The sequence below is a fragment of the Rosa rugosa genome, chromosome 3, assembly GCF_958449725.1.
Source record: "Rosa rugosa chromosome 3, drRosRugo1.1, whole genome shotgun sequence".
In the NCBI taxonomy this organism is placed as follows: Eukaryota; Viridiplantae; Streptophyta; class Magnoliopsida; order Rosales; family Rosaceae; genus Rosa; species Rosa rugosa.
In genome coordinates, this window is record NC_084822.1 from 50,023,176 (window position 1) to 50,046,445 (window position 23,270).

The window sequence follows — 23,270 nt, forward strand, 5'->3', positions numbered from 1 at the left end:
GCGCGCATGAAAACAGAGCTAAAATACTCGGTGCTCTGGCAGAAGCAATTGAAACAACAAAATCACAAGCATTAAAGTGAACAAGGAGGATGATCTACCACCAAAAGAACAAGTCAAAGCCTCCATATCATAAGATTCTCAAACACTGAACGAATCCAAATTTTAGCAGAGAGAACTGCATCTTACAACAATTCCTAAACGAAAGTTTATAATACTAAACAAAAATCACTTGGAGAAGCCAATCTAAGTTAGACATCCACAGCTTTTAAAGAAGGTATCAGTTACTGCAATCTGAAACAACACATTTCAACTCTGCTCCTCATATTCATTGGCTTCCTCGGCAGCAGCAGCCATTATCTCGTCAAACTTGTCTGACTTTCCCAGAAGTATCTCAATCTAAACAACAAAGAAAATCATAGGATATCATCAGCTTGTCAGCCTCCAAGATAAATTAAAGTAATAAATTTACTTCATGAAGCATTACATAGTATCCTGCTATAGTCAATTTTGATCAACATATGTACTGTGAAGATCTAAGAGAGTGACCAGCCCAGAAGCAAGCCTTTACACCCAACCTGGTTAAACTATCTTTCAAATGTTAAACAGACCACCACAGCATATACTTTTCGTTGAACAAAACTAAGCTAATACCTCCTTTGAAGTTGAAGGGCATTACATATGAACTAGAGAGCTATATGATCATTGAGGACCTGGCATCTAATTCCTTGAACATTAAGCGCTGAACTATTAATCAGAGACCATATCCAGATGCCAGTCCATTAAGACATTCAGAAACAAGCAAACTAGGAATGATATGATGCCTAATTTCCTCGAATGAAGACTTTTCAACACATATGACGCATATGTATGGTATGGTCCTTACGAGCAATAAAAGCTAGATGTCCCCATTTGTGGGTTCCATTCTATGTTTCTCCAACTTAATAAGCTACATCAACTAATTTTTGAATAACCCCTAGTCCTCATTCTGCTGACTTGTTTTAGCAAAAATATCAAATGTAGACACCATCACCTAGTTAAGCTAATACATTATTCAAAACGTACCTTAGCTTTCTGAATTGGGCGCCCTCCTGCATCCTCCCTCATGTCAACAGTTTTGGTGATGATCTCTGCATAGGTTAAAATACAGCCGCAAGTTAAAATAACATATCAACATATACCAAAAACAAAAACAAAACACAATTATCAGCAAGGCACAAGAACACACTCTTCTCAACAGCCAATCCATTGTTCTTGAGAATCTCAGCAATGGTAACAACTGTAGCAATAGCTGTCGATACAAAACACAACAAATTGTCAATGTAGCTCCCAATTCCATAATACTGAATGATTATACTAAAAATCAGTTAATGCAACAAAAATTGAAGGGTAAAGAGGGAAAAATAACAGTACCCATTCCGAGACCGGAAAGCTCCACCTCATTGTTGAGCTGCATGTACTTCTGCAAAGGCAGAATTGCAAACCATGAGTCCTAAACACAAACAATACTGCATATGCGCACAATTAAAAACTAACAAAGCCTCTTCTGGAAAAAATCGATGAAACAATGGCGAAAACGAAAGGGGTCCCTACCTTGGCGAGATTGACATAGAAGAAGAGTGGTTTCTTGGTGTTTGAGACTTGGATGCGATTCTTCTTGTTGGCCGCTGAATCGGCGATGTGCATGTCGTTCACTGCTTCGGTGAGACCGTCCATTGTAGCTTCGCCTTCTTCTTTCTTTCGCTAAACCCTAACCCTAACCCTCTCCCAAATCTCAAAGCTCAAAAACCCCTGCGGAACTAGAGGAGGAGGCTCTAGGGGTTTTAAACTCCTCCCACACCAGTTGGCTCCTCCAACTTTAATACGTCGTCGTTTGATGGCAATGACAATTGACAAGTAAGACCGCGTCATTATGCCAATCACGCCACGCCGTTCGATCAACTCTGTTTCGAAATGACATATATGCCCTTCCCAGACCTTTATTGGTGTAAGTTGTAAACATACACAGCGCTCTGCTCAAGTTAGGCTTTAGCTAGGGCTGCCACTTGGTTTGGTAATTACCAAACCGATCAAATACCAACCGATGTTTTAGGTTTGGTTAGTAAATGATAGCTTAATTTTGAAATCGAAAGCTTTGGTTTTGAAGTTGGTAATACCTATAAGAAATATCTATCAAAAATCACAACCCTGCCTATAGCTTCTAAAAGAATACTTGCAGATCCGACCGAGTGACAGCCCTGCGCCTTTAGCTTCTAGAAGAATACTTGCAGAACCGACTGAGTGACAGCCCTGCCTTTAGCTTCTAGTATTCTTCTGCAAGTTTTGAACAAGAAATCACAGTTCCAGACTTCCAGTCAGATTTTAAAGATGAAGACTTGAAGACAGAAATTGTGTTCAACGAGAAAAAGAAACAAAGAATCTGTATTGAATTGTAGTTTCCAACATGGATACCCCATAAATAAGTTTACATGGCACAAAATAGTGTGTCCTATTCAGACCAAGAACTGCAATAAATAGCTTCTACATCCTCTCCATAACAACAATACTGCACCACGATTGAAGTTCAATAAAGATAAATACTTGTGAAAGGAGCAACAAAAAGGTGAGGGGGGTTTCCTCTCATTTTTCATATCCACCAGACTCCCTTTTGGGATTTCGACCGCACAGAGACTGAAACACAAAAAGTTCTGTAGACGACTTTACTTCACATCTTGTTATATACACACAGAAGTGGAGAGAAATAGCATTTCCGCAGCAGAAATGTCACTGAAGTGAACTAACAATTGACGCCACATTGACCTTTTGATGCAGCTTTTGAAGCGTCTGATGTGAATGGGTCGATGCGCACCCATAGCAAGGAAAATATCGAAGCAAGGAGGATAGACCATACAATGACGATCGTAGGGGTACGATTTTGGCGACCCAACAGACCCTTCAAGAATGGGTATAGATGGGCAACGACCCACATGGCGAAAAACAGTTTGCCAAAAAGTGGCCCCCAAGATTGGTACCCACTGTTTATGGCATATGAAACACCGGCCACGATACCTACCAAGTTCACAATGAGAACTGTGGTGGGAGGAATGAGAAGTGCTGTCCACTTGAACACATAAAGCTCTGCAAAATCCCCATCCTCATCAGAGGCCTTTGATGTGACAGTGAAGTTGGTGTCAATCCCAGCAAGAACTTTTAGGAGACCTTGGAAGACAGCGAAAAGATGAGCAGATGTTCCACCGATGACCCAGAACTGTTCGTTTCTCCACCAGTCATCAATGCCGACTCCACTCCACCTAAGCTCAAGAACTCCAGTTGCGGCAATCGAAACAAAGAGAAGAATAAACCACATGCTAGCGAAGTTGCTTATCTGCATAAGCATTCAACAGATTTAGTGCACTGTAAAAAATCATGCATTAAATTAAATGCAAGTAAGATCAACCTAAACTAGTATTTACCTCAGGAATGATGAACTTATTTGTGAGAAGGCAAAACGCAGGAAGCATACAGTATGCAATCAGTGGTATAGATGTGAGAGGATAAACAATGGTATTGATGTATGCAATTCTCTCCAGAAGCTTCATTCTCCCATTGTAGCCATACCATATGGGACAATGCCTGCTGAGCAAGATTTCAATGGATCCCAAGGCCCACCGAAGCACCTGGTTCAAACGATCAGAAAGATTGATGGGAGCAGACCCCTTAAATGCTGGACGGGGAGGCATGCAATAGACTGATATCCAACCACGAGCATGCATCTTAAACCCGGTTAAAATATCTTCAGTCACAGAACCATAGATCCATCCGATCTGGTGACAAAAGATAATTCAATTATAGTAAATACAACCGCAAGTCCAGTAAATAACTGTAACTCAATGCTACTAATTAAATTTGGGAAATGAGAGCTGGTAGGACCAAATTGCTATACTAACTGACCTCTTTTCCCCATTCGGTCTTGTCTTCATACCCACAGCTTATAACATGTATGGCTTCCTTCAAAAGAGTTGCAGGGTTTGTTGTAGGTGGAATGCCCCCTTGTTCCATGAAGGTGGCTGCAATAAAAACTGGAGATTGACCAAAACGCTTCTCTAAGCTCTTTTGAGACATAAGAAGGGACCTCTCATCATCATAACCTGCAGAATACAAAGAATCTAGTTAACAGCACTGGACATGGATTGGGTAAATCACTGTTTTGGTTTATTTGTGAATTTCAATGCTACTCAAATTGATCACTTTCTTTCCAAATTTAACTGAAAATGGAATTGTTTAATGAAACTGGCAGTGGATCCAAAAGTAAAACAGAAGAGGAATCAACCTTCAACACCCTCCTCAATGTCTTCCATATTGAAAATGGGAATGGTAGATTCAGTTCTTTTGACAGCCCTCTTCTTGTCAATATACTTCTTATTGCTGGTCTTTCCCTTCTTTCTTGAACCACAACAACTCTTGAATATGATGTTTGGTTCCAAATCTTCCTCAGTCAAAACAGGATCATACCCATATAGCGCTTGCCTGTTGAAACAGCAACCAGTTCCCACATAGACTGGACCCTGGATGCCATCCAACCCTTTCAAGTTGATCTGCAAATAAGAAGAAATAACAATGTAATTTTTCCGGTGGAATGAAATTTGTTATTGCTGAATGATGATTACAAAACAAGTAGGACTTACATCAAAGAAGACAATGTTACGATTGGCATATCGATCGTGCATGTCAATCCCATCGAAACGTTGTGGGAACTGTACATAGCAGGTCTTCTTCCCATAAGCTGGGTCCATCATGAAACACATTGCTTCCTTAACAGCTTTACTGTTATTGAAGTAGTGATCACAATCAACGTTCAAAAGATATGCACCATTTGTCAGGACAGCTGAAACTCGAATCTACAAGGCACATGGTAAACCATGTCAGAAAATTGAGATGGTTTGGGTATACAATTATTAATCAAAATACCTATTGTATCTCAGATAATCTTGTTTAAGAGAGGATAACAGTATTGCTATAAAACAAGGGTAATTTACAAACAATTGCTACCCCAAATTGAAAGAATGTTAGCATCCTCTAACATTATGATATGTATCATGCCATCATGGTCAAGGAATTATTAAGGATCCTAATCAGCCAAGTAACAAAGACAGATCCTCCACAGAGGTCATAAATAGAAGCTAGTGGTGAGCATTTATGCAGTTATACAAATGCATATCAATGAAAAACAGGTCATTTTGGGCATTTATCCATCTTTATCAGAAAATGATTGAATACCCAAAATATAGTTCCAACTCGGTCAAACTTTGATTATAGCAATCAGAAAAGAAAATTAATAAAAACAACTCAACAGAACATACCAATGCATTCATTGCTCCAGCTTTTTTGTGATGCTGGAAGCCAGGTCTCTTCTCACGAGAAACATAAACAAGTCGAGGCAGCTCATTGCCATCTGTATCAAGGCCGCCACTGTGGCCTAAGAAGACCTGCACTTTCACATGATAGAGAATTAAAATTACTATAAGAGCAAAAAAGAGGAGGCAGAAACCCAACACACTGGATAAAACATTGTGAGTACCTGGATCATTCCTGGATGATCCCTAGAATTGTTCCCAGGCCATGGAGTCCCATCCTGCATTGTCCAACCTTCGTCAGGCATCTTCTGTGCCTTGGCAACTAAGGCATTAATCCTTATCTTGAATTCTTCATACTCTCTCTGTGGGTCAAACAGATACACATTATTCTCCATTTGAAGTGCTAAACACATACAAAGTCACCACAATCTACTCTAGACTTCCTTTGAGCTCTCCCGGAAGATAACCAAAATTTATCACTTATAGACCACTAAAGATATCTTCTCAAACAAGGTAAAAGACTATTACTTTAATATTACAGCAATCAAATCTACCAAATTTAACACTTTTTATCCTTTTGTATAATGGTTTGAAAACCCAAGATTCTACCAACAATAAAATTGGTAATCCTTTAACCTACCAAGCATTGAAAAAAACATTTGTTTTGAGATGAGTATAACAGGCACCAATAATACCAAGCATTGAAAAAAACAATTGTTTTGAGATGAGTATAACAGGCACCAATAAGACAAAAGCTGGAAACCAGATCTCATATTATATAGCCTAAAGAGCAATGTACCACAAAAAATGAAAATTGTATTTTCTTATTCTGTTCTGGGTTTGGATAAATTATGTAATTAAACCAGGCTACATATGCAAGGGAATCAGAGAGATGATGTCTTGGTATACATATACTGCTCTATGGTCATGAGTTAAATGATGATGTCTTGGACTCTTGGTACACATGCAAACGATATCAGAGAGATGAATTATGAAATATGCAAATTTAAAGCAGGCTGTCTCGCAAAGAATCAAAATGACCGTCTTGTTTGAAATGGGCATATGAGAAATAATCATGCCTAACTTTTTGAGGAATCCATGCACATTACTCACCTTCATTGCTCTGCGCTCTTTTACAAAAGAAGGCTGTATCTTGTCTTTTAAGTAATCAATCTTTTGAGCAAAATAAAACTCAGGAGCTCTAGGTTCAATGTTGTGTTTCTTGCAGAAAGGCACCCACTTTCTAGCAAACTCCGCAGTTTCAGAAAGGGATTCAAATGTCAGCATTGCAGATCCATCATCTGACACATAGCAAGAGATTTTGTCCACAGGGTAATCCACAGAAAGTATGGACAAAACTGTGTTGGCTGTAACCAGAGGAGGTTCTTTCATGGGATCCACTGTACTCACAAACACATCTACTGGAGCTAACTGAGATGGTTCCCCATCACGATCATACCTGTAGTGTAAAAAGTATTCAGGTAATTTAAAATGATCTGAAACCAAAAGAACAACTCAAACTATAGATTGCTACAGAAGATATGAAGTTGACCAACCTCAGTGCGAGCCTGTCAAGATAGGTCTCACGATTTATGGGAAACCATTTTGGAAACTGATCCAGAAGCCATGAAAAAGCAAACCAAATCTCACAGATAACTGATATTAGCCATAATGGATATGCATCTTTCACTGGGTGAGTTGCACGGTATTGCAAAAAGAAACCCAGAATGATAAGCCGAAGTATGATCACAACACGATAAGGTGTCAGATGAGATGAAGAGATAGGAACAATACGACTCAAAGGTTGTCGAGCATCATCAGCCCTGAGATGAAAACAAAAGAAAAAAAATTGTCATCTACAATGGAAAATCGAACCATATTCAAACATTGTCTGCAACAAGGAAAAACAATTTTCATTTCTCTTGTTTATCATGTAGGCAAAAATGCATCTTCCAACACTCATTAATAACAACAGATGTTCAACTCGGTAATCATAACCAAGATCAGCAAGTTAAATAAAGCCTTTTACAATGCTCACATTTGGAGTTCTTCTCCGTTTGAACCAGTGCCTTCCATGTCCCCCTTTCCTTCAGGGTATCTACTGGTCATCTGCATCATATTTTTGTCCTGTTTGAGTTTCCATCCTTCGACCCTTTCTTTCCAGTCAACATTTCCTAGCCCATAGGAATTCAAGTCCTTTGAAGGATCAACTATTCTCACGGGAACTGTAACAATAAACTACATGATTAAATGACAGTTCAAATAAGCCATTTGTCAGGAGGCTTTTTGAATGAATATAATTAAGTTATACCTGGCTGCCGTGGATCCAAAGGACCTGATGTAGTTCGCACAGATTGGTTGTCAGGAGTAGCACAGGGTATCTCACCAGACACCTGAAGAGACTATGAGCATGTTAGTTTAAAAGAAAGTTTTTATTTTTCTGATAAATAACTGGTATTGAGAAGCTCGTTTGCTTAGTTGCCTACCGATTGTCCATTTGTGAGAAGGGGAATTGGCTGTCCAGATTCATGTCTAGAGGAAGATGAGAGGTCAGGATCATCTCCTTGCCATTGGCGTCTTGCATTGCTAGTTCCTTGTGCATAATTGAACTCATTCTCAAGATCATCAATATCATCCTCATCCTCATCTCCGTCCACGCGAGGACTCCCTGAAGTTTATCAGTTTAGTGAACTTGATTGCAATCCTTGAAGCAAACTATAAGCTCAATAAGAATAACGAAAAGAGAAGCCAACCTTTGTGCCTTTTATATCTAGTCTTGCATTGCGGACAAGCCTGGTTCCCATCTTTCCGCTCGTACTCATAACAAGGCCGACAAACTGGGAAGGCACACTCATTACAGGCAACAAAGACATCGCCAGTAGCTGTAAGCCCGACAGTGTCACCACAGATCTGACATATCTGGCCGTTCAGATTCTTCGAGGGCTTCGCCTGCATTAATGAACAACAATGTTCAGAGAAAAGTTAAAAGGAAGAGTAACTCCGAGATCTTAGAGTGACCGGGTATAGCAATCACATTCGCTTGTCCACAAGTGTCCCAAGCATCAAAGATTGACCTTTACCATACACATTTCCAAGACATAGGAGAAATCATAAAAGCAATTACATAGTTGTTAAAAACGAGAACAGATTTTGATCAAATTTCCGTTTCAAATGTGTTGCATATCTAATGTTCTATGGCTTGCTTAAACAGATTTTGCCCTTGTAGTGTCAAATCCAAATCCTTTCCCAATTTCACAATCAACACTCTCGGATCCAAAATACCACTACCTAAGCAGTAAAATCAAAAGTAAAAAGAAGAAAACATAAATTACTGCCTCTGAAATGCAAATTACGCTCAATTCAATTACAACAGCTAATAATTTTCCGATTCAGTCAACATTTTACTGATAGCTCTACACTGCCGACACTCGGATCCGTCAAAATCCACCAAATTCAACTAAAAAAAATACGATTCTAACAAAATCGCTAAAGCACTTACTGAGCTATCGGAATCGTGACGGATCCGAACGAGCTCGTTCCTCTTGTAAGAGCCGGCCACCATTCCGGCATTGGCTTCCATGGCTGGTTATCAGCTCTTCAGGTTTCTGAAATTGTGGTGTTGATGAATATGAGAGAAGAAGAGGAGAAAAGAAGAGAGATCTGAGCGTCGGTGTTGATGGTGTGATGAAGAAGGTGAGAGGAGGAGGGTGTGAATTCTTGGCCTATTCACTACGACATCTCTGATCTCTCTCTCTCCACTCATGACAGCTTTCTCTTTGCTTGTCCTTTTATTACTAGTATATTTTCCTCCAATCTCAATTATTTATTTCTTTATTAACCGGGTGAGCCGGTCTCCCGCTGTCCAGCTCGCTTTTAGTAGTTGTACAGTCAGTGATCCCTTTGGTAGGCTTGTACGCGTCTGCAAAATATCGCTCATTTTGTCTTCACTTGTGGATTTTTGTTTTTATTTTTTTTCCCTAATTAGGTTGCTATATTTTACTTTTTTTTTTTTTTTATCATAATAGAAATTTTATCGGAATAAAAATTACATGTATGTCAATACAATCATATATCTACAGTGACCTACATTTAATCGAACAGACAATTCATTTAGCAAGAAGTTACTTTTTTATGTCAAGTACACAGAGAGTCAAAAACTCAATCACACTGTCAACCACTACTTAGGGTCTACACATGAGCAAGTAAACAATGCATTCTCACAAAGTATTGAGTTCAAGAGATCTAAACACTACTTTTCGAATTGTTGTGTCACTTTCAGAGAAATTACTTCAGTGTTATGTTAACGACGATTAATTACAATCTAACAAATGAATTTGCTGCTAAGCAAAAAAGTGTTTTTTATCAAATGTTTTATTCAATCGAACATGATTCAGATAATCCCGCTTAATTGTTAGCTGATTTCACACTCATTCATGCCCAACTGACATTGGATTTAGGTCCAATAACAAAAAATAATGAAATAATTAAAATAAATTTATTTGTCTCATTATTTTCCACCCTTAAATTATCAATTAAATTTTTTTGAATGAAGCATTCAATTAACATACCTATTTATATTGAAAATTGTTAAATATATGGAGTCGATCTCTTTTCCCTCCTAAGGGCACGTTTACTTACTTGGAAGGAAAGGGAATGATTACGGGGTAAAAACATTCCTGCGTTTACTAACACATAAAGGAATCGGAATGATTCCGGGTAAAAGAAATTCTGCGTTTACTAACACATGAAGGAATCAGAATGGATGTAGGTCCCACCTCCTTATCAGGAATCGATTCCTGAATACTCAGGAATTCGATTACGAAGGGGGGAGATGGGTTTAGGAATCATTCCTCCGGAATCAATACCGATTCATTTCTTCTCCCATTCCACTTGTCTCCGATTCATGATTATTTTCCATTCCAAGTAAATAAACGTGCCATTCTTTTTGTTTCTCCCCTGTCACACACTCCATTATCGTTTTCATTATCTCAGCTCGTTATCAGTAACAACATCACTTTCTCATCTAACAATAATAAGCTTGCAGATCTTGTGCATAATTGAGTTGTTATATTGACTTGGAAACGATGGTCTCCAATTAGATCGAGCCACGTGTAGGTTTACCGGTTGAAGGTATCTATCAAAGGAGCAACAATTTGCTATAAAATAATATTAAGCTTTTGATTTTGTAGTTGGCTGTGAACAAGCCGAGTACCTACCGCCCGACTATGAACAAGCCATTGGCCTCTGTCGGTGCCTCTCCATTCTCCATTTTTTTCCTTTTCATCTGATTTATTAATTCTTTTTCCTTTTTTAAAAAAAAAAAATACAGGAGATGAAAATGACAATGTAAATACGTATTTACTCCAAACGGGAAAGTGAAATCACTTTTATCTCTAATATAACACCAGCGATTACATACATCATGAACTGATGAGGTCTAAATCTAATTACACGAATTGTCATCCCTCATTGTTTCCTATATATTAACCCAATAGATGAAGGCCAATTAAACCCTGTGCTCATCTTCATCTCAAACCATCCCTTTTTTTCTCTTTTTACTACAACACTGTAATTATTGGCTCAATATGATTAGAGGAACGAGGAATTATGGATTAGAGCATCCTGTTTAATCATCGGTTCCTCGTTCTTTCTTGATTTTTATATATTTTTCTAGACAATTTTCCAATTGTACGTGTTATTCAGGACTTGGCATAATTGGAAAGCTAAACTGGACATCGTTGTTCATTGCAATTTGGTAGTAAGGGAATAACAACCTTGCTTTCAAATCATATAGCAAGAACCAGAAACCACATTTTAAAAAGAATATAGATATTACTTTTATGTTTCTTTTCATTGAATTAGTGATACACTCAACCTCCTCCATAAAGCTTTTACAACATTTCCAGAGTAACCAGTACGCAAACTCTTAACTACATTTGCAAAACCACCACTACTATTTCCTTCACCCTGCTATAATCACACCACCATGCACGCCTTCTTCCATCGTCCACTGGTTACGCATTATGTGTGATAGGTCATAAACTTTGGGTCATACCTGCACATTTCTGATGCCACAATTGGCACAAAATCTGTGCATACAGAAACGAACAAGAAGGTGGCAAGCAAATGAAGCAGTAATAGTGAAGATAACTTAAAGGAAATGCTAATCTAAATTAAGCATGCCAAGTCTATTGTCTCAGAATATTAAAGTTGTATTGCCTCACATATGTTCATTGAGTAGCTCTATCCTTAGATTTCTTACAAACCCTCCTCTCACACCCTATCCTACAAAGATCCATCAGCATTTGCACCACTACCTCCTCGCCGGCTTGCTGTTGTGTTCTTCAATATCTGTAACAAAAATAAATAAATGTCACAAGCTATAAAATAAAACTAGCAAGTGTTACATTACAGATGCAGCGTAATACAAGGAATCAAGGTCTTCAGTATAAACTTAAAACTGTTCTAGTGACCAGTTTAGGAAATGTTTTCCAGCCGTCACGTCTCCAAGGACAAAGGCTTGTGAAGTTTCACAAATACCCTAATTGATATGCATTTACCAATTAAGACAATGACAAGAAGCATAGTTTGGGTCATTTCATGCTCAGATGTGCAAAAACTAGCTATGGCAACAATAAGGATGTGGTAAGAAATAATAGACATCTAAACGAGATGTAAGAAATCCTAACAAGTACAATTTTGCTCACATCCATTGGTACATTACTAATTTACTACCATTTCCACATGGTGGTATCATGTGTTGGACACTAAATCTACAAACGTGGCGCTTGTTAAGAAAGATCATAAACTGAACCATAATGAATCTTTTATAACAAACAGAATCACATATAGTAACTTTGATGAACCATTTTAATCATGAACCAAAATAAACTTGACGGCAGCACCTCTATCCCTTATTCCATACATCACCTTTCCTCATTAAAGAGAAAACTATGAAGTAATGGATCTGGTGGAGTAGGCCCCCAATCACATGCATGTCCCTAACACTTTGAACTTTCAGTAAGTGATATCAATCGAGGCCCCAACAATCATCCTATATGCTCCATCACCTCAACTATTTTTCCCGGAACTAGGCTTTATACTGATTAAAGCTTAGTTCTCTATGTCATCAGCATCACTAACATTATGAAAATGCTATCAAATTGAATAAATGATACCATAATGATAGACAATGATGATGATGAATATGTAGGGTAAGGAGAATGATGTCACATACATGTCTAAGCATCTGATTCTCATTCTGCAAAGTAGAGAGCCTCTCATCAAGCTCAGAATTCTTCTGCTCCAAGTCTTTCACTCTAACTTCCAAGTCACTCAAGTATGCCTTCTTCCTTTCCCTCGCTTGCTGAGCAGAGACTCTGTTCCTTAACAACCTGTTTAGTTTTGCAACCCACAAAAACCAAAATGCCAATGAGCTGACGCAAGAAGGGCAGAACAGTAAAATCAACTATGAAAGCGGTGCGGGTAAGCTCACCTCTTCAACCTCTTGCTTTCCTTGTCAGCTGGGCTTCTTCCCCTCTTTCTTTGGTTCTCACCTGCCACTTGGACCCGGTCTGGACCGGCCACCGAACCGGCTTCCCTGCCAGAGACCGATGCTCCGGCTGATTCGCCTCCAATCTCCGGCACTCTCCTGATCTCCTCATCACTTTCCATGCCTAAAGTTCAGGCAAAGAAAAAAAATCATCTTTTTCAGGACCTCATATTTAAATACTTAGTTCCTCCATATCTGTCCTTCAAAAGAAACAATCTTTTAAACAACAATATCAAACGTTTCCCGGGTAAGGAACAAAAACCCAGTTGAGTAAATCCCGCATTCTGGAAAACCCAGATGGGAAATTTCTAAATTCTTCAGATTCATAATGGAACAGACTCATATAACAAGTCAAGCTATACATGGTAAAAAAAGAGCTATCCTTTGTATCTGAAACAATGTAACGGCCTAAAAGAGATGAGCTTTGCCGCCAAAAAAGAACAAACACCCAGTTAAGAAAATCATTGATTATACAAAACCCAGAAGGGAAATTTCTAGACTCTTTAGATTCAGAGTTTCAGAGACTTAAGTTATGATTAAGCTTAAATAGGAGAGATAAGAAAAAATGAGTGAAAGTCTAACAATCTTACCTTCTTTAAGTTCGAGCTGGAATGCAGAGCTGGAAGACCTCTCACTGCTCGAAGGCAGAGAGCTGGCGGCAAGAGAGCTGGTCGCCTGGTCTTGCAACATTTGATCCAGAGATTAGGCACAGACAAATATGGAAAAATAGATCTTTGTATGGTTAGTTTTCAAGTGAGAGAAAATGAAAAGAGCGGGACTTTAATGTTTCATTAGAGTAAATAAGAGAGGAGGGTTCTGCGAGCGGCATCGTGGAGCTTTGTGAGCCATAAGGAGGAGTAGGATGAATCAAAGGTTTGCAGGGGTGGATCGTGGAGGTAGAGGGATCGTCGGATTGGATTCAGATCTAAGGGATGGTATGGGAAGTTGGGTGGGAGATGCAACGAACTGGGACCACTTTATGTGCTGGATATATGGAAGCGCATGTGTTTCTAGACTTTGGTAAAGCATAAACTATATGGTAGTAGAGTAATAGCATGGAACTGCATGTTTCCTTTGACGTAATGGGTAAGTGGAATGCACGCATAGATATTTAGAGACGAGTTGGTGTCAAAATGAGTTTGATTAAGATTCTTGACATTGTTAGTGGAGTACGTGAATTAACTTTATCGTTAGGCATTCTATCCTTAAATTTATGTAATTAATATAAAAAATCTGACTGTCAAAATATAATTTAATTTCTGAATTATTCAAAACTGTGAGTATGAACCCAATCAAAAAAAAAAAAAAAAACTGTGAGTATGAATCTTTAACAAAACTTGTGTTTTTACATCTATTTTTATATATGGTGATCAAGTGTGAAAACCATAATAAGCACAAGCTCATACCAAAGCCAATCAGTCATAATCCGACCTGCCAAAATGCCAAATGCTTGAGCATCTATCTGTTGACCCCAAAATAGGCAAGAAATCATTTTAAGCATATATATTTTTTTTTTATGGTTGATTTTGCTATCCAATTGAAAGACGCAACCAAGTTGAACAGGGTTTGGATGGGACCAAAGAACAGTAATTTTTGTACCAAGCGACCTTTTATGAATCTACCAGACTACCACCATCACACAAAAGACTTTGAACTCTCTAAATATCATCTTTCAAATATCGACTTCCGTCGGCTGCAAAGGGCGATGTAAGGTCCAAGTAGCTTACATTGTTTCAACCCCTTAGGGTAAAGATAGACTAGTTCATTTTCAGAGTAAAGATGTGATGCTTGGAGTAGCCATAAAAATGTTACAATTGGTAGACTGATATTTGTGGTGGCCCAAAAACGTCGCTGCCAATCCTTTACAAATAATCCCTCGTAACTTGAAGGAAGAGTCTCTTTCAGCCATAGACAGTAGAATGAAGGTGGGCTTTTGCCCCTTTCCTGACCAAAACATTTGTCATTTCCTCTCTAAATCATAAGGGAATGAAGATGGGATTTGTTTCCTAACCATACCTTCTCCTTAATTACATGAAAGTGATCTGGTGGAATACCATTTTGTCATTATGTTCAGTTAGATAAGACATAGGAGAGAAGATCCTGATTACCCATGCTCCAAGTAAAGGATGAAATAAATACATGAAATTGATAGCGGAAATTGAAACTCTATTATTTGAAGCATTTATCCATATAGATTCTGACATTCCACAGTTTCTCCAAGAGTTCAACAAAACTGAAACAATAGTTACAAGAATTTAAGATGTGGGATTTTTCTATATGCAGTAATGAACAAAATGCGATCACACTCTTAAGCATCACATATGTATACTGTAAGATATTGAGAATGCTTATACATGAACAAACATCAATGGCTAAAAGATGAATGAAAGAAGCCTGAATCACACACGACAGAATGTATATAAACAAACTATGCCATCTCCTTTCCGCGGTTGAATTTCCGGGTTGCCCATTTTCTGAAAACAGCTGGAAACATCTTCATGAATTTGGTTTTAAAAGAATTCTTCTTCTTGGCTGGGGTAGAATTATTGCGGGTGCAAATGGTGAGTTCTACATTTGAATTGCTATAAACCAGACCAAGGGGTTTGGCACTGTGGCAGAGCCTTAGCTCTCTAAACTCTGTCCTGGCTACCTCTTTTTGTAATGCCTCATCCCATACTAACCCCGAAGAGCCTTGCCTCCTAAATGAGGTAACTGACCTTGGTAATGTAGCCATAGTCTCTCAATCTGATTTCTCAGTTGTGATTATATTTGTTCTATGAAAAAGTTGTGATGCACATTCTAGGTGAGCATGCAATTATATATACCAGAGGAAAGAGATTAAATGTGAATGTGAGAAGCAGAAGAGGTCAGGGGATGGCATCTAATGAATAACATATGCTTCCAATATGTCTTGTGTTTAAAGTTACTTGTTCTAGGAAAGAACCACTGTACTGTTGCCGTCCTTTATTATTCTCTTCCTTGTTCTCTTAACCCATCCAAGGGAAAAGAAGATTATTGAGGTCAAAGATTTTTTATTATATTGCTGAGTTGAGAGCTAACTAAACCAAGATACCTTCGGTTCTAGCTATTCCTATTCCTATACCTATTCCATCCAATTTGTTAACAAACATATGCTTTATCACATAGGCAGATATATGCTATTAGGTTGGTCTTTTTTTCATGGTGATTTACCCTTTTTCCATGTTTGTAAGTTTAGTACAAACAAAAGCAGGCCATTTCTCTTAAATACTTAAAAACTCTATCACATGTCATTACAATTTTAAGCACCTGATTTACATATTGTTCTAGTTGACAGTAGTAGGAGCAGACGGTTGATATGGGTGCCGAGAGTCAGGAACCCCCTCTTCAGAACGTTTGTCTTCAAACCATTTCACAATTCTCTTGCGCGGCAGGTTTGTCACATGCACTATGCTGCTGACAATTGCATTCTGCGGCACAAGTTAATGCACACGCAGCATCAGAAAATGGTGCCCAATTTCTTTCAAGTTAATATAACACGCAGCATCAAAATGAGTTGCTTACTGTTGGGCGCTTTGTTCTTCTATAAACTCTTTCAAGGGTGTCAAGATGCACTTTCTTCAGTCTCTTCTGACCAGAAAACTTTTGTTGCCGGACATGAACCGGCACCTTCACCGCAGTTTCGACCACTGCAGCATCTGTAGTAGGTTCCACAAGAGTTTCCACAGTGGTTTCCACAACAGTTTCTACAGGCTTTGGTTCAGGCACAGATTTTTTAGGAGCAGGTAGAGCAGCACTGAGCATCAAAAGATTTGGAGGCGGATCACGAAGCATTTGAAGAACAAGAGCCCTGTCAAGACAAAGCTCAGCTGCAAGGGCTTTTATCTGCAGCAGGACGAAATCGTAAACATTTGCAGCAGAACCAAAATCCCCATATATAACTGAAAACTAAAGTTTACTTGACAATCAATTATTGGCTACAATGCAAACAAGGTTGAACTTTCTATTTCTTATTCATTCTATTAAGTTTAATTCCCAACCAGAAACCAAAGCAATTAATTTCTAAACAGAAAGATTGTTTTTTAACTTGGTGTATACAATAAGCTGAGAAACCAATAAGATACCTTCCAAAAAGCTGAGCAACTCAATTTATCAATTTCCATTTAGACCAGAAGAATTCAAATTCTGTGGCCAATCCCACAGCTTTTCAGCTACCACGAAACGCATATAGATATATAGAAATTACACTTACACTGGTTTTGCGGCGACCGACTTTTAAAGCTGAAGCCAATCTCCGAAATTGCCAAGTCTTAAGCTTCACAGCAACTTCAACTTCATCGTCGTCCTCCTCCTCCTCTTCTTCTTCTTCTTCAGTCGCATCGCTCTGAACAACATCAACATCGCCGTCCCCGTCTTCGTCATCCTCCTCTTCATCCTCATCCTCATCAACCGCACCAAACGCCTCCGCCAGTTCCTCTTCAAGCCTAGCCAGGTCCTCTTCGCTTATCTCGTCGTCTTCGCCGTCATCATCAAACGACACGCCGTCGTTTCTGAGGTCTTCCTCCAGCAGCGAAAACAAAGCGTCTATAGCATCGCCGTCCACTTCATCCTCCTCATTCTTCGCCGCGCTTTTCTACATTTCACCCCCAATTCAAAAAAAAACAAAACCATCCAACCTTTTTTCCTTTTACTGCAACAAGAAATTAAACCAAAGTTACCTTCTTTAACTTCGGCTGAGCTGACGTCACCGCGGCGCGGTGGTTTTTACGGCGGGCGAAGGCGAGCGTGGATGAGAAGCGGGCCGGAAGGTGACGTGGCAGGACCAGACTGGCGGGTCCGGTTCGGGTTATTTCGTGGCGGGAAGACGGTAGACGATGAAGGCCGTTAGGAGCGTTGAGCGCCGAAGCGAAAGCCATTTTGCTCTACAAGGAAACGGTGGCGTTTTAAAGGTCACAGCCTCGCACCGCTTCCGCCGATTAGCTAGCATAAAAATGCGCCGCTTTTGGTGGTTCTGGGTTTATCTACTCTACTCTATACTACTCTAGAGTCTAGCCTTCGCACATAAAACGACTGCGCTCAGCGCCGTTTTGAGGGTGAAGCTTTCAAGTTTGAACCATTAAACGACGTGGCGTTAGGGACGATACGGTGTCGTTTGATGGCTGTGATTCCCGGCTATTATTGACTTTGTCAAGTAGTGCCAAAGCATAAGTAGCATAGTAAAAGAAGTTTGATCTGTAAAGAAGTCTGAATTAAGCCAAACAAATAATGGCAACTGCTTCTTCGTCGTCGTCGTCGTCGTCCAAAGGATGGATGGGCAATATCCAAACGAAGGCTGCTCGCATCTTTTTCATTCTAATCATTTTTCAGATCCCACTTTTCAGGTACTGTAATTCTGTCACCATTTTTTTTTTCTTTTTTTTTTCGAAATTTTGATTTATAATTGTAGCTCCCCAACTTGTTAAGTCTATCTGGGTGTGCTTTGTTTTTTGCTCAGTTTCATGTTTTAGCAACTGGGTATTGGTGGTTTTGGGTTTATCGAATCTGGGTTGGTTGGTTGATGAAACCCTCTATGGGTTGTGTTGAATTCGGATTAGCCTGGGGTCATACTGTTAATCCAATTTTTTGCAAAAAGACTGAATCTTATATTTGCTTTAGATTTGTTGACTTGACTTTGTTATACCTGGAGATTGTGCTTTAGGATCTGCACAATCTTTTTTGGTTTAGCAGTTGAATTAGTGTACTTGGATCACTGGCTATACTCTCACTAGGACCGCTATATGGATCAGCAATTTGAGACTAGGGAATGAGATGAGTTCTTTTTTAAGTGGCAATATATGTTTTGTTGCTTGGGCAAAATTCGAACTGAATGAAAGGCTCTAGATTTGCTGAAAGTTCTGCCTTGGTAAACATATTTCCGTGATTAGTCGGAATCACATTAATGTAAAGCATCCATTTTCTTGAATCAATGTGGGATCCATGTAGGTCCTGACATGGAGGATTGAAATGCGTTGCTGTACTACCATTGTACCATATATATGTTACTCATTTTGAACCTCCCTACTGCTTTATTCTCTGAATCTATCTCCCTGCTTCACTTCTCCATTTGTTCCTCTAGCTTGTCTTGAACAAATCACAATAGTCTTTGTTCTTATCTTTTCACCAAAGAGAAAATTTGCATTCCTTCTGTGTTATCATGTAAAGTTGGAATAGATATAGTGAAGGGAAATTTGTAATGCTTTTGTCCGTTTCTCCTTTGGTTATTGTCACAGAGTTCCATGCAGAGCTGGTATGTGTACCACACCATTGCATTTCACATCTTCCCAGCTGATTACAAGTGAGATCTTTCCTGTTCCTGTAGTAAAGGCTCTTCTCTACCCTGGAGCTCTTGCAAATGGCCTCGTAAGGAACATGACTGTTCCAAGCTGGAATAACTTGTTAGAAATCTATAACTTGACCAATGCAAAGGAAGCCAATCCAGTTACTGATCTCCAGCGCTTAGAGGTTTGCGTTTTTCAACCGATTATTTTCCTTTTCTGTTATTTTAAAATGTATTTATCTTAGTTAGAGGAAGCCTCTTTTTTTTTTTTTTTCCTTATTTGGTATTTTCCTGATTTGCTAGCTTGATTAAATTCTGGATCTTGCTAAACTCTCGTCCATAAATATTGACTACTGTAGGAACCTAACTTTGTTTTCCAATTGTATTGCACCCTGTTAATGTTTGAATAGGAAGCTGGGTTAACTTACACAAATAAGATAGTTGAGTATTTTCTTTTCTTACTGACTTTGAAATGGTCAAGGGAGGTGAACACTTTAAAGTAGATATCTGGGATCCAGTTTCGTCCTAAACTACGTGAAATTTCATCCCATGCTTCCTCTTAAATGATCATTAGATATGTACTACAATTCCATATCAGGGTTTAGCAAGCTATCTAGCAGTAATCTCATCTCTGTTTCTGATTCATTCACCAGGTTCTAACAGGGAGCTACTTCTCTGTGGCTGGAGCCCTTGTGGGTGTTCTGAAATCAGGGAGGATGAGCATGTTTGGGACACTTCTATTAATTTGGGGCCTCATCAAAGAAGGGATCTTAGGAAAGCCTGTGAACACAGATCCTACTAAAGCTGTCTATGTCTACCCAACTATGTTGCTTGCCTTGATCGCTGCCTTCTCATCTATAAAGTATAATGCGAAGAAGATTGTTAGACCTGCACCTGCTAGGCCTATTGCAAAGCCTCTTCAGAGGTCTTCAAAATCTAAGCTGAAATGAGTTGAACTGTAATCATCAAATTTTTGTGTAACGTTTTTAACAGTAAGCGAGTTCAAAACTGCGTGTCCTGTCAAGATTTGGTCCGATAAATATTTTTGTCATTTTTTCTTCAAATCACCAGTTGTTTCTCCAATACATGTCTTATCAATATTAGAAAGTTGGATGAGGGTTGAGAAAGTGACATGAATCTAACAGTCATATCTACATGGTTGGCATAGGGAGGTCGTATATGAGCTTGTACACAAATTTATCAAAAACGAAAGTAGTGTCTGTACTTGTCATCTCGATATGTCTACATGGGTTCTCTTATTCTTCATTACGTTCTGCAGAATCAAAAATCTTAAGAAACAACCCCATTTTTCCACAACATTTGCCGCGAAATAGGCCATTGAAGACAACTCTTGTACGAAAATTAAAGCAAGGTTTTTCAGAGAAGCTTCTTTTTGGTATGAATCAGAGAAGCTTCTTTTTGGTATAAATCGGAGAAGCTTCAACGAAAATTAAAGCAAGGTGTTTCACTTGTATAGTCAGAAAGAAAACCTTGTACTTTCTACTGTGTCCTTAATACTTTCCGTGGGGCCTGCATTTGATTGTTCAGAATTCGGGAGCCTAAGACGCGCACAGCTCTGAGTTGACCCGACTTCCAACTTCTAACTTCTTCTATATCACTGTGCGAACATTAAAGGAAATTATCAATTTCATCTACCTGAGAAACAAGCATTCTTCATTGAGCTTCCTGGGCCTCCAGCGAAGTTCAAAGTCTGGTTAATAGCAGGTGTGAATTCACTTCCTTCAGTTCTCTGCCCTCTATTTTGCTGTTAATTCATAGTTTTGGTCTGTGTTTTTCCCTTCTCCATTGCTATGAAGCTTTTAAGTTGTTTCTTATGTTTCATATTAGTTGGAAATTGGAATTGAGCAAAGCGATTGTGCTTCGTCTCTGTATGTTTTGATTGGAAGCATAAAAAATAGAAAACTCGATCAACACACATACAATCACACTCAATTCGATAGAATTGTTTGATCTTAAAGGGGATATGAGCATAACATCACTGTCTGCTATGTATTATTATTCAAGATTTGTTTAACTAGAAGCTGCAATAATGTAGAAAAGGAATAGCTAGGCACACATCTTGGCTTTATACAAGACCAAAAATTTGAGAAAATTTGTACTAGTTTTTGCTTTTACTGCTTCAAAATGTGGAGGGAAATAAAGAAAGAAAGATAGTTAAAAAACAAAGTGAGAAGGGCTGTGTCTGTCTATGTTACTGTAATCCCAGAAATTTTCAGAAGGATTCAAATGCGATGGATCTTCCAACAGTGATGTATAAGCAAACTAGTATGTCAGAACTTATTCAAGCATTAATTCCACTTAAGGCCTCTCGGTGGAAATCTAAGAGTTGCACGTATTGAGGTTCGAGCATTGGGGCATTAATTCGAATAATGGTTAACTCTGTATTTTGTGATGTTCTTAGTTCTTTGTTGTAGCATCTTGGAATGTCAATAACGAATTGCTAATTGTGGTGCAGTTTATCATCGATCACAGCAACACATCGGTGGAAAATGGCAGGAAACGGTGAAGCTCCGAATGACATAGAAAGCCAGCAAGCCCAGCACATTCCATTGATAACTTCAATGAGACAAGAGTTGGAGGATTTGCCTATTCTGTCTCCTTTGTGTTGTATCTACAAAGTTCCTGAGCGGCTACGGCGTGTAAGTGAAAAGGCATACACTCCTCAGGTTGTTTCTATAGGTCCACTTCACCATGGGAAGGATAGCCTAAAAGCAATGGAAGTGCACAAAAAGAGGTACCTGCAAGCTTTTATAGTTCGGACCAAGGCCAGCTTGGAGGAGTATGTAGTGAAAATGAAGAACCGAGAAGAAAAACTGCGCAATTGTTACGCTGAAACTATTGAGTTTACAAGTGATGAGTTTGTGAAGATCATTTTAGTGGATGCTGCGTTCATCATTGAGGTATTACTGAGGTACTGTATCCATGAATTGCAGGATGAGAATGATCGCATATTTAACAAACCATGGATGTTACAGGATGTATGGCCTGACATGCGGTTGCTTGAAAATCAGCTGCCATTTTTCATTCTTGAGGAACTTTATGCTAGAGTCTCTTCTAATGTTACTGAGGGGAAATCATTAATTGATCTTTCTCACAATTTCTTCACAAGTCTGATGCATATAGAGGGTACGGAAGGCAATTTACAGACCATACGCTCCTCTCCTGTACATCATTTTGTTGATTTCTGTAGACACTTATATCTACCGCCACAACCAGAATGGCCAGCTAAAGGAAAACTCGAAACTCTAACCACACCCAGCATGACAGATCTACACCGGGCTGGAGTCAAGTTTAAGGTGAGATCAAGCAAAAATTTATTTGACATACGATTTCAAGGTGGGATGCTTGAAATTCCAAAATTAGCAATAAGTGATGAAATAGAGCTTACAATCAGAAATATCCTTGCCTTTGAACAATGCCATAGCCTAGAGAATATCATAAATGATTATGTTGTTGTCATGGATCGCCTTGTGAACACCCCAAAGGATGTGGAGTTGCTTGTCAAGTACGGAATTGTTGAAAATAGGCTAGGTGATAGCTCTGGAGGGTCTAATTTGATTAACAATCTTGCTGACGGGGTCATCGTTGACTCCAAAGACTTCTGTTATGCTACTCTTTGTAAAGACCTGAACAATTACTGCAGTTGGACATGGCACAAATGGAAGGCGAATTTGAGACAAAATTATTTCAACACCCCTTGGGCAATTATATCCTTCACTGCAGCTGTTATTCTTCTCATACTTACTCTCATACAAGCAGTGACCTCTATTGTCTCTGCTGTGAAAGGTAGGTAAACATAGTAAGTGTCCATTGCCCGTTCTCCATATTCCTTCCTTTTGTTCCCTATTCTTTGAGATTTGTAAATTAGTTTATGATGGCCCGATGGTCAGTAAGAGTATATAGGCTCTTTTGCTGGTGGCAGTGTCGTGTAAGATTGCTGGATTATGCCAGATATAGTAGAGATTCATGTTTGTACTTTGCTATTGCCAATAAGAAATGTTAAACCTTTGTGTATCTGCCTAGTATGTGAATTACAGTTAGGCATCATTCCATGTGGTTTATTCATCCATGT

General features: G+C 38.9%; 6 protein-coding genes across 11 annotated transcripts; 2 read left to right on the forward strand and 4 right to left on the reverse strand.

Annotated features, from left to right (window-relative positions):
• Positions 1–71: 71 nt before the first annotated feature.
• Positions 72–1,812, reverse strand: LOC133736177 (uncharacterized protein At2g34160-like). Its single transcript, XM_062163619.1, has 5 exons — positions 1,591–1,812; positions 1,411–1,459; positions 1,226–1,288; positions 1,063–1,127; positions 72–396 (listed from the first exon to the last, which is right to left on the reverse strand). Exons 1-5 carry the CDS (start codon positions 1,711–1,713, stop codon positions 307–309), a joined length of 390 nt encoding a protein of 129 aa, XP_062019603.1. The 5' UTR covers positions 1,714–1,812; the 3' UTR covers positions 72–306.
• Positions 1,813–2,385: 573 nt separating this feature from the next.
• Positions 2,386–9,106, reverse strand: LOC133736165 (cellulose synthase A catalytic subunit 1 [UDP-forming]). Of its 2 annotated transcripts, none has more exons than XM_062163605.1 (14): positions 8,830–9,106; positions 8,084–8,279; positions 7,817–7,998; positions 7,642–7,723; positions 7,369–7,555; positions 6,887–7,153; positions 6,444–6,789; positions 5,555–5,692; positions 5,337–5,462; positions 4,662–4,874; positions 4,307–4,571; positions 3,928–4,124; positions 3,450–3,800; positions 2,386–3,361 (listed from the first exon to the last, which is right to left on the reverse strand). In XM_062163605.1, exons 1-14 carry the CDS (start codon positions 8,908–8,910, stop codon positions 2,774–2,776), a joined length of 3,219 nt encoding a protein of 1,072 aa, XP_062019589.1. In that variant the 5' UTR covers positions 8,911–9,106; the 3' UTR covers positions 2,386–2,773. The 2 variants fall into 2 exon arrangements, with proteins under 2 accessions (XP_062019589.1, XP_062019588.1); XM_062163604.1 differs by having other exon boundaries at positions 7,642–7,732.
• Positions 9,107–11,142: 2,036 nt separating this feature from the next.
• On the reverse strand, positions 11,143–13,666 carry LOC133736174 (transcription factor HY5). The gene is made up of 4 exons (XM_062163618.1): positions 13,473–13,666; positions 12,826–13,006; positions 12,568–12,724; positions 11,143–11,681 (listed from the first exon to the last, which is right to left on the reverse strand). Exons 1-4 carry the CDS (start codon positions 13,570–13,572, stop codon positions 11,616–11,618), a joined length of 504 nt encoding a protein of 167 aa, XP_062019602.1. The 5' UTR covers positions 13,573–13,666; the 3' UTR covers positions 11,143–11,615.
• Positions 13,667–14,362: 696 nt separating this feature from the next.
• LOC133736172 (protein OVEREXPRESSOR OF CATIONIC PEROXIDASE 3) lies at positions 14,363–17,926 on the reverse strand. 4 transcript variants are annotated; one of them, XR_009859446.1, is made up of 6 exons: positions 17,580–17,926; positions 17,114–17,494; positions 16,426–16,746; positions 16,171–16,331; positions 14,899–14,995; positions 14,363–14,826 (listed from the first exon to the last, which is right to left on the reverse strand). XR_009859446.1 is itself a non-coding variant. In XM_062163615.1 (5 exons), exons 1-4 carry the CDS (start codon positions 17,775–17,777, stop codon positions 16,188–16,190), a joined length of 1,044 nt encoding a protein of 347 aa, XP_062019599.1. In that variant the 5' UTR covers positions 17,778–17,926; the 3' UTR covers positions 14,363–14,995; positions 16,171–16,187. The 4 variants fall into 4 exon arrangements, 3 of the variants coding, with proteins under 3 accessions (XP_062019599.1, XP_062019600.1, XP_062019598.1); XM_062163615.1 differs by having other exon boundaries at positions 14,363–14,995; XM_062163616.1 differs by lacking the exons at positions 14,363–14,826; positions 14,899–14,995 and adding an exon at positions 15,099–15,115.
• Positions 17,927–18,073: 147 nt separating this feature from the next.
• On the forward strand, positions 18,074–20,260 carry LOC133736173 (uncharacterized). The gene is made up of 3 exons (XM_062163617.1): positions 18,074–18,242; positions 19,131–19,362; positions 19,831–20,260. Exons 1-3 carry the CDS (start codon positions 18,127–18,129, stop codon positions 20,125–20,127), a joined length of 645 nt encoding a protein of 214 aa, XP_062019601.1. The 5' UTR covers positions 18,074–18,126; the 3' UTR covers positions 20,128–20,260.
• Positions 20,261–20,398: 138 nt separating this feature from the next.
• LOC133736170 (UPF0481 protein At3g47200) lies at positions 20,399–23,212 on the forward strand. Of its 2 annotated transcripts, XM_062163612.1 has the most exons (3): positions 20,399–20,902; positions 21,654–22,098; positions 22,174–23,212. In XM_062163612.1, exons 2-3 carry the CDS (start codon positions 21,688–21,690, stop codon positions 22,990–22,992), a joined length of 1,230 nt encoding a protein of 409 aa, XP_062019596.1. In that variant the 5' UTR covers positions 20,399–20,902; positions 21,654–21,687; the 3' UTR covers positions 22,993–23,212. The 2 variants fall into 2 exon arrangements, with proteins under 2 accessions (XP_062019596.1, XP_062019595.1); XM_062163611.1 differs by having other exon boundaries at positions 21,654–23,212.
• The last annotated feature ends 58 nt before the right edge of the window (positions 23,213–23,270 follow it).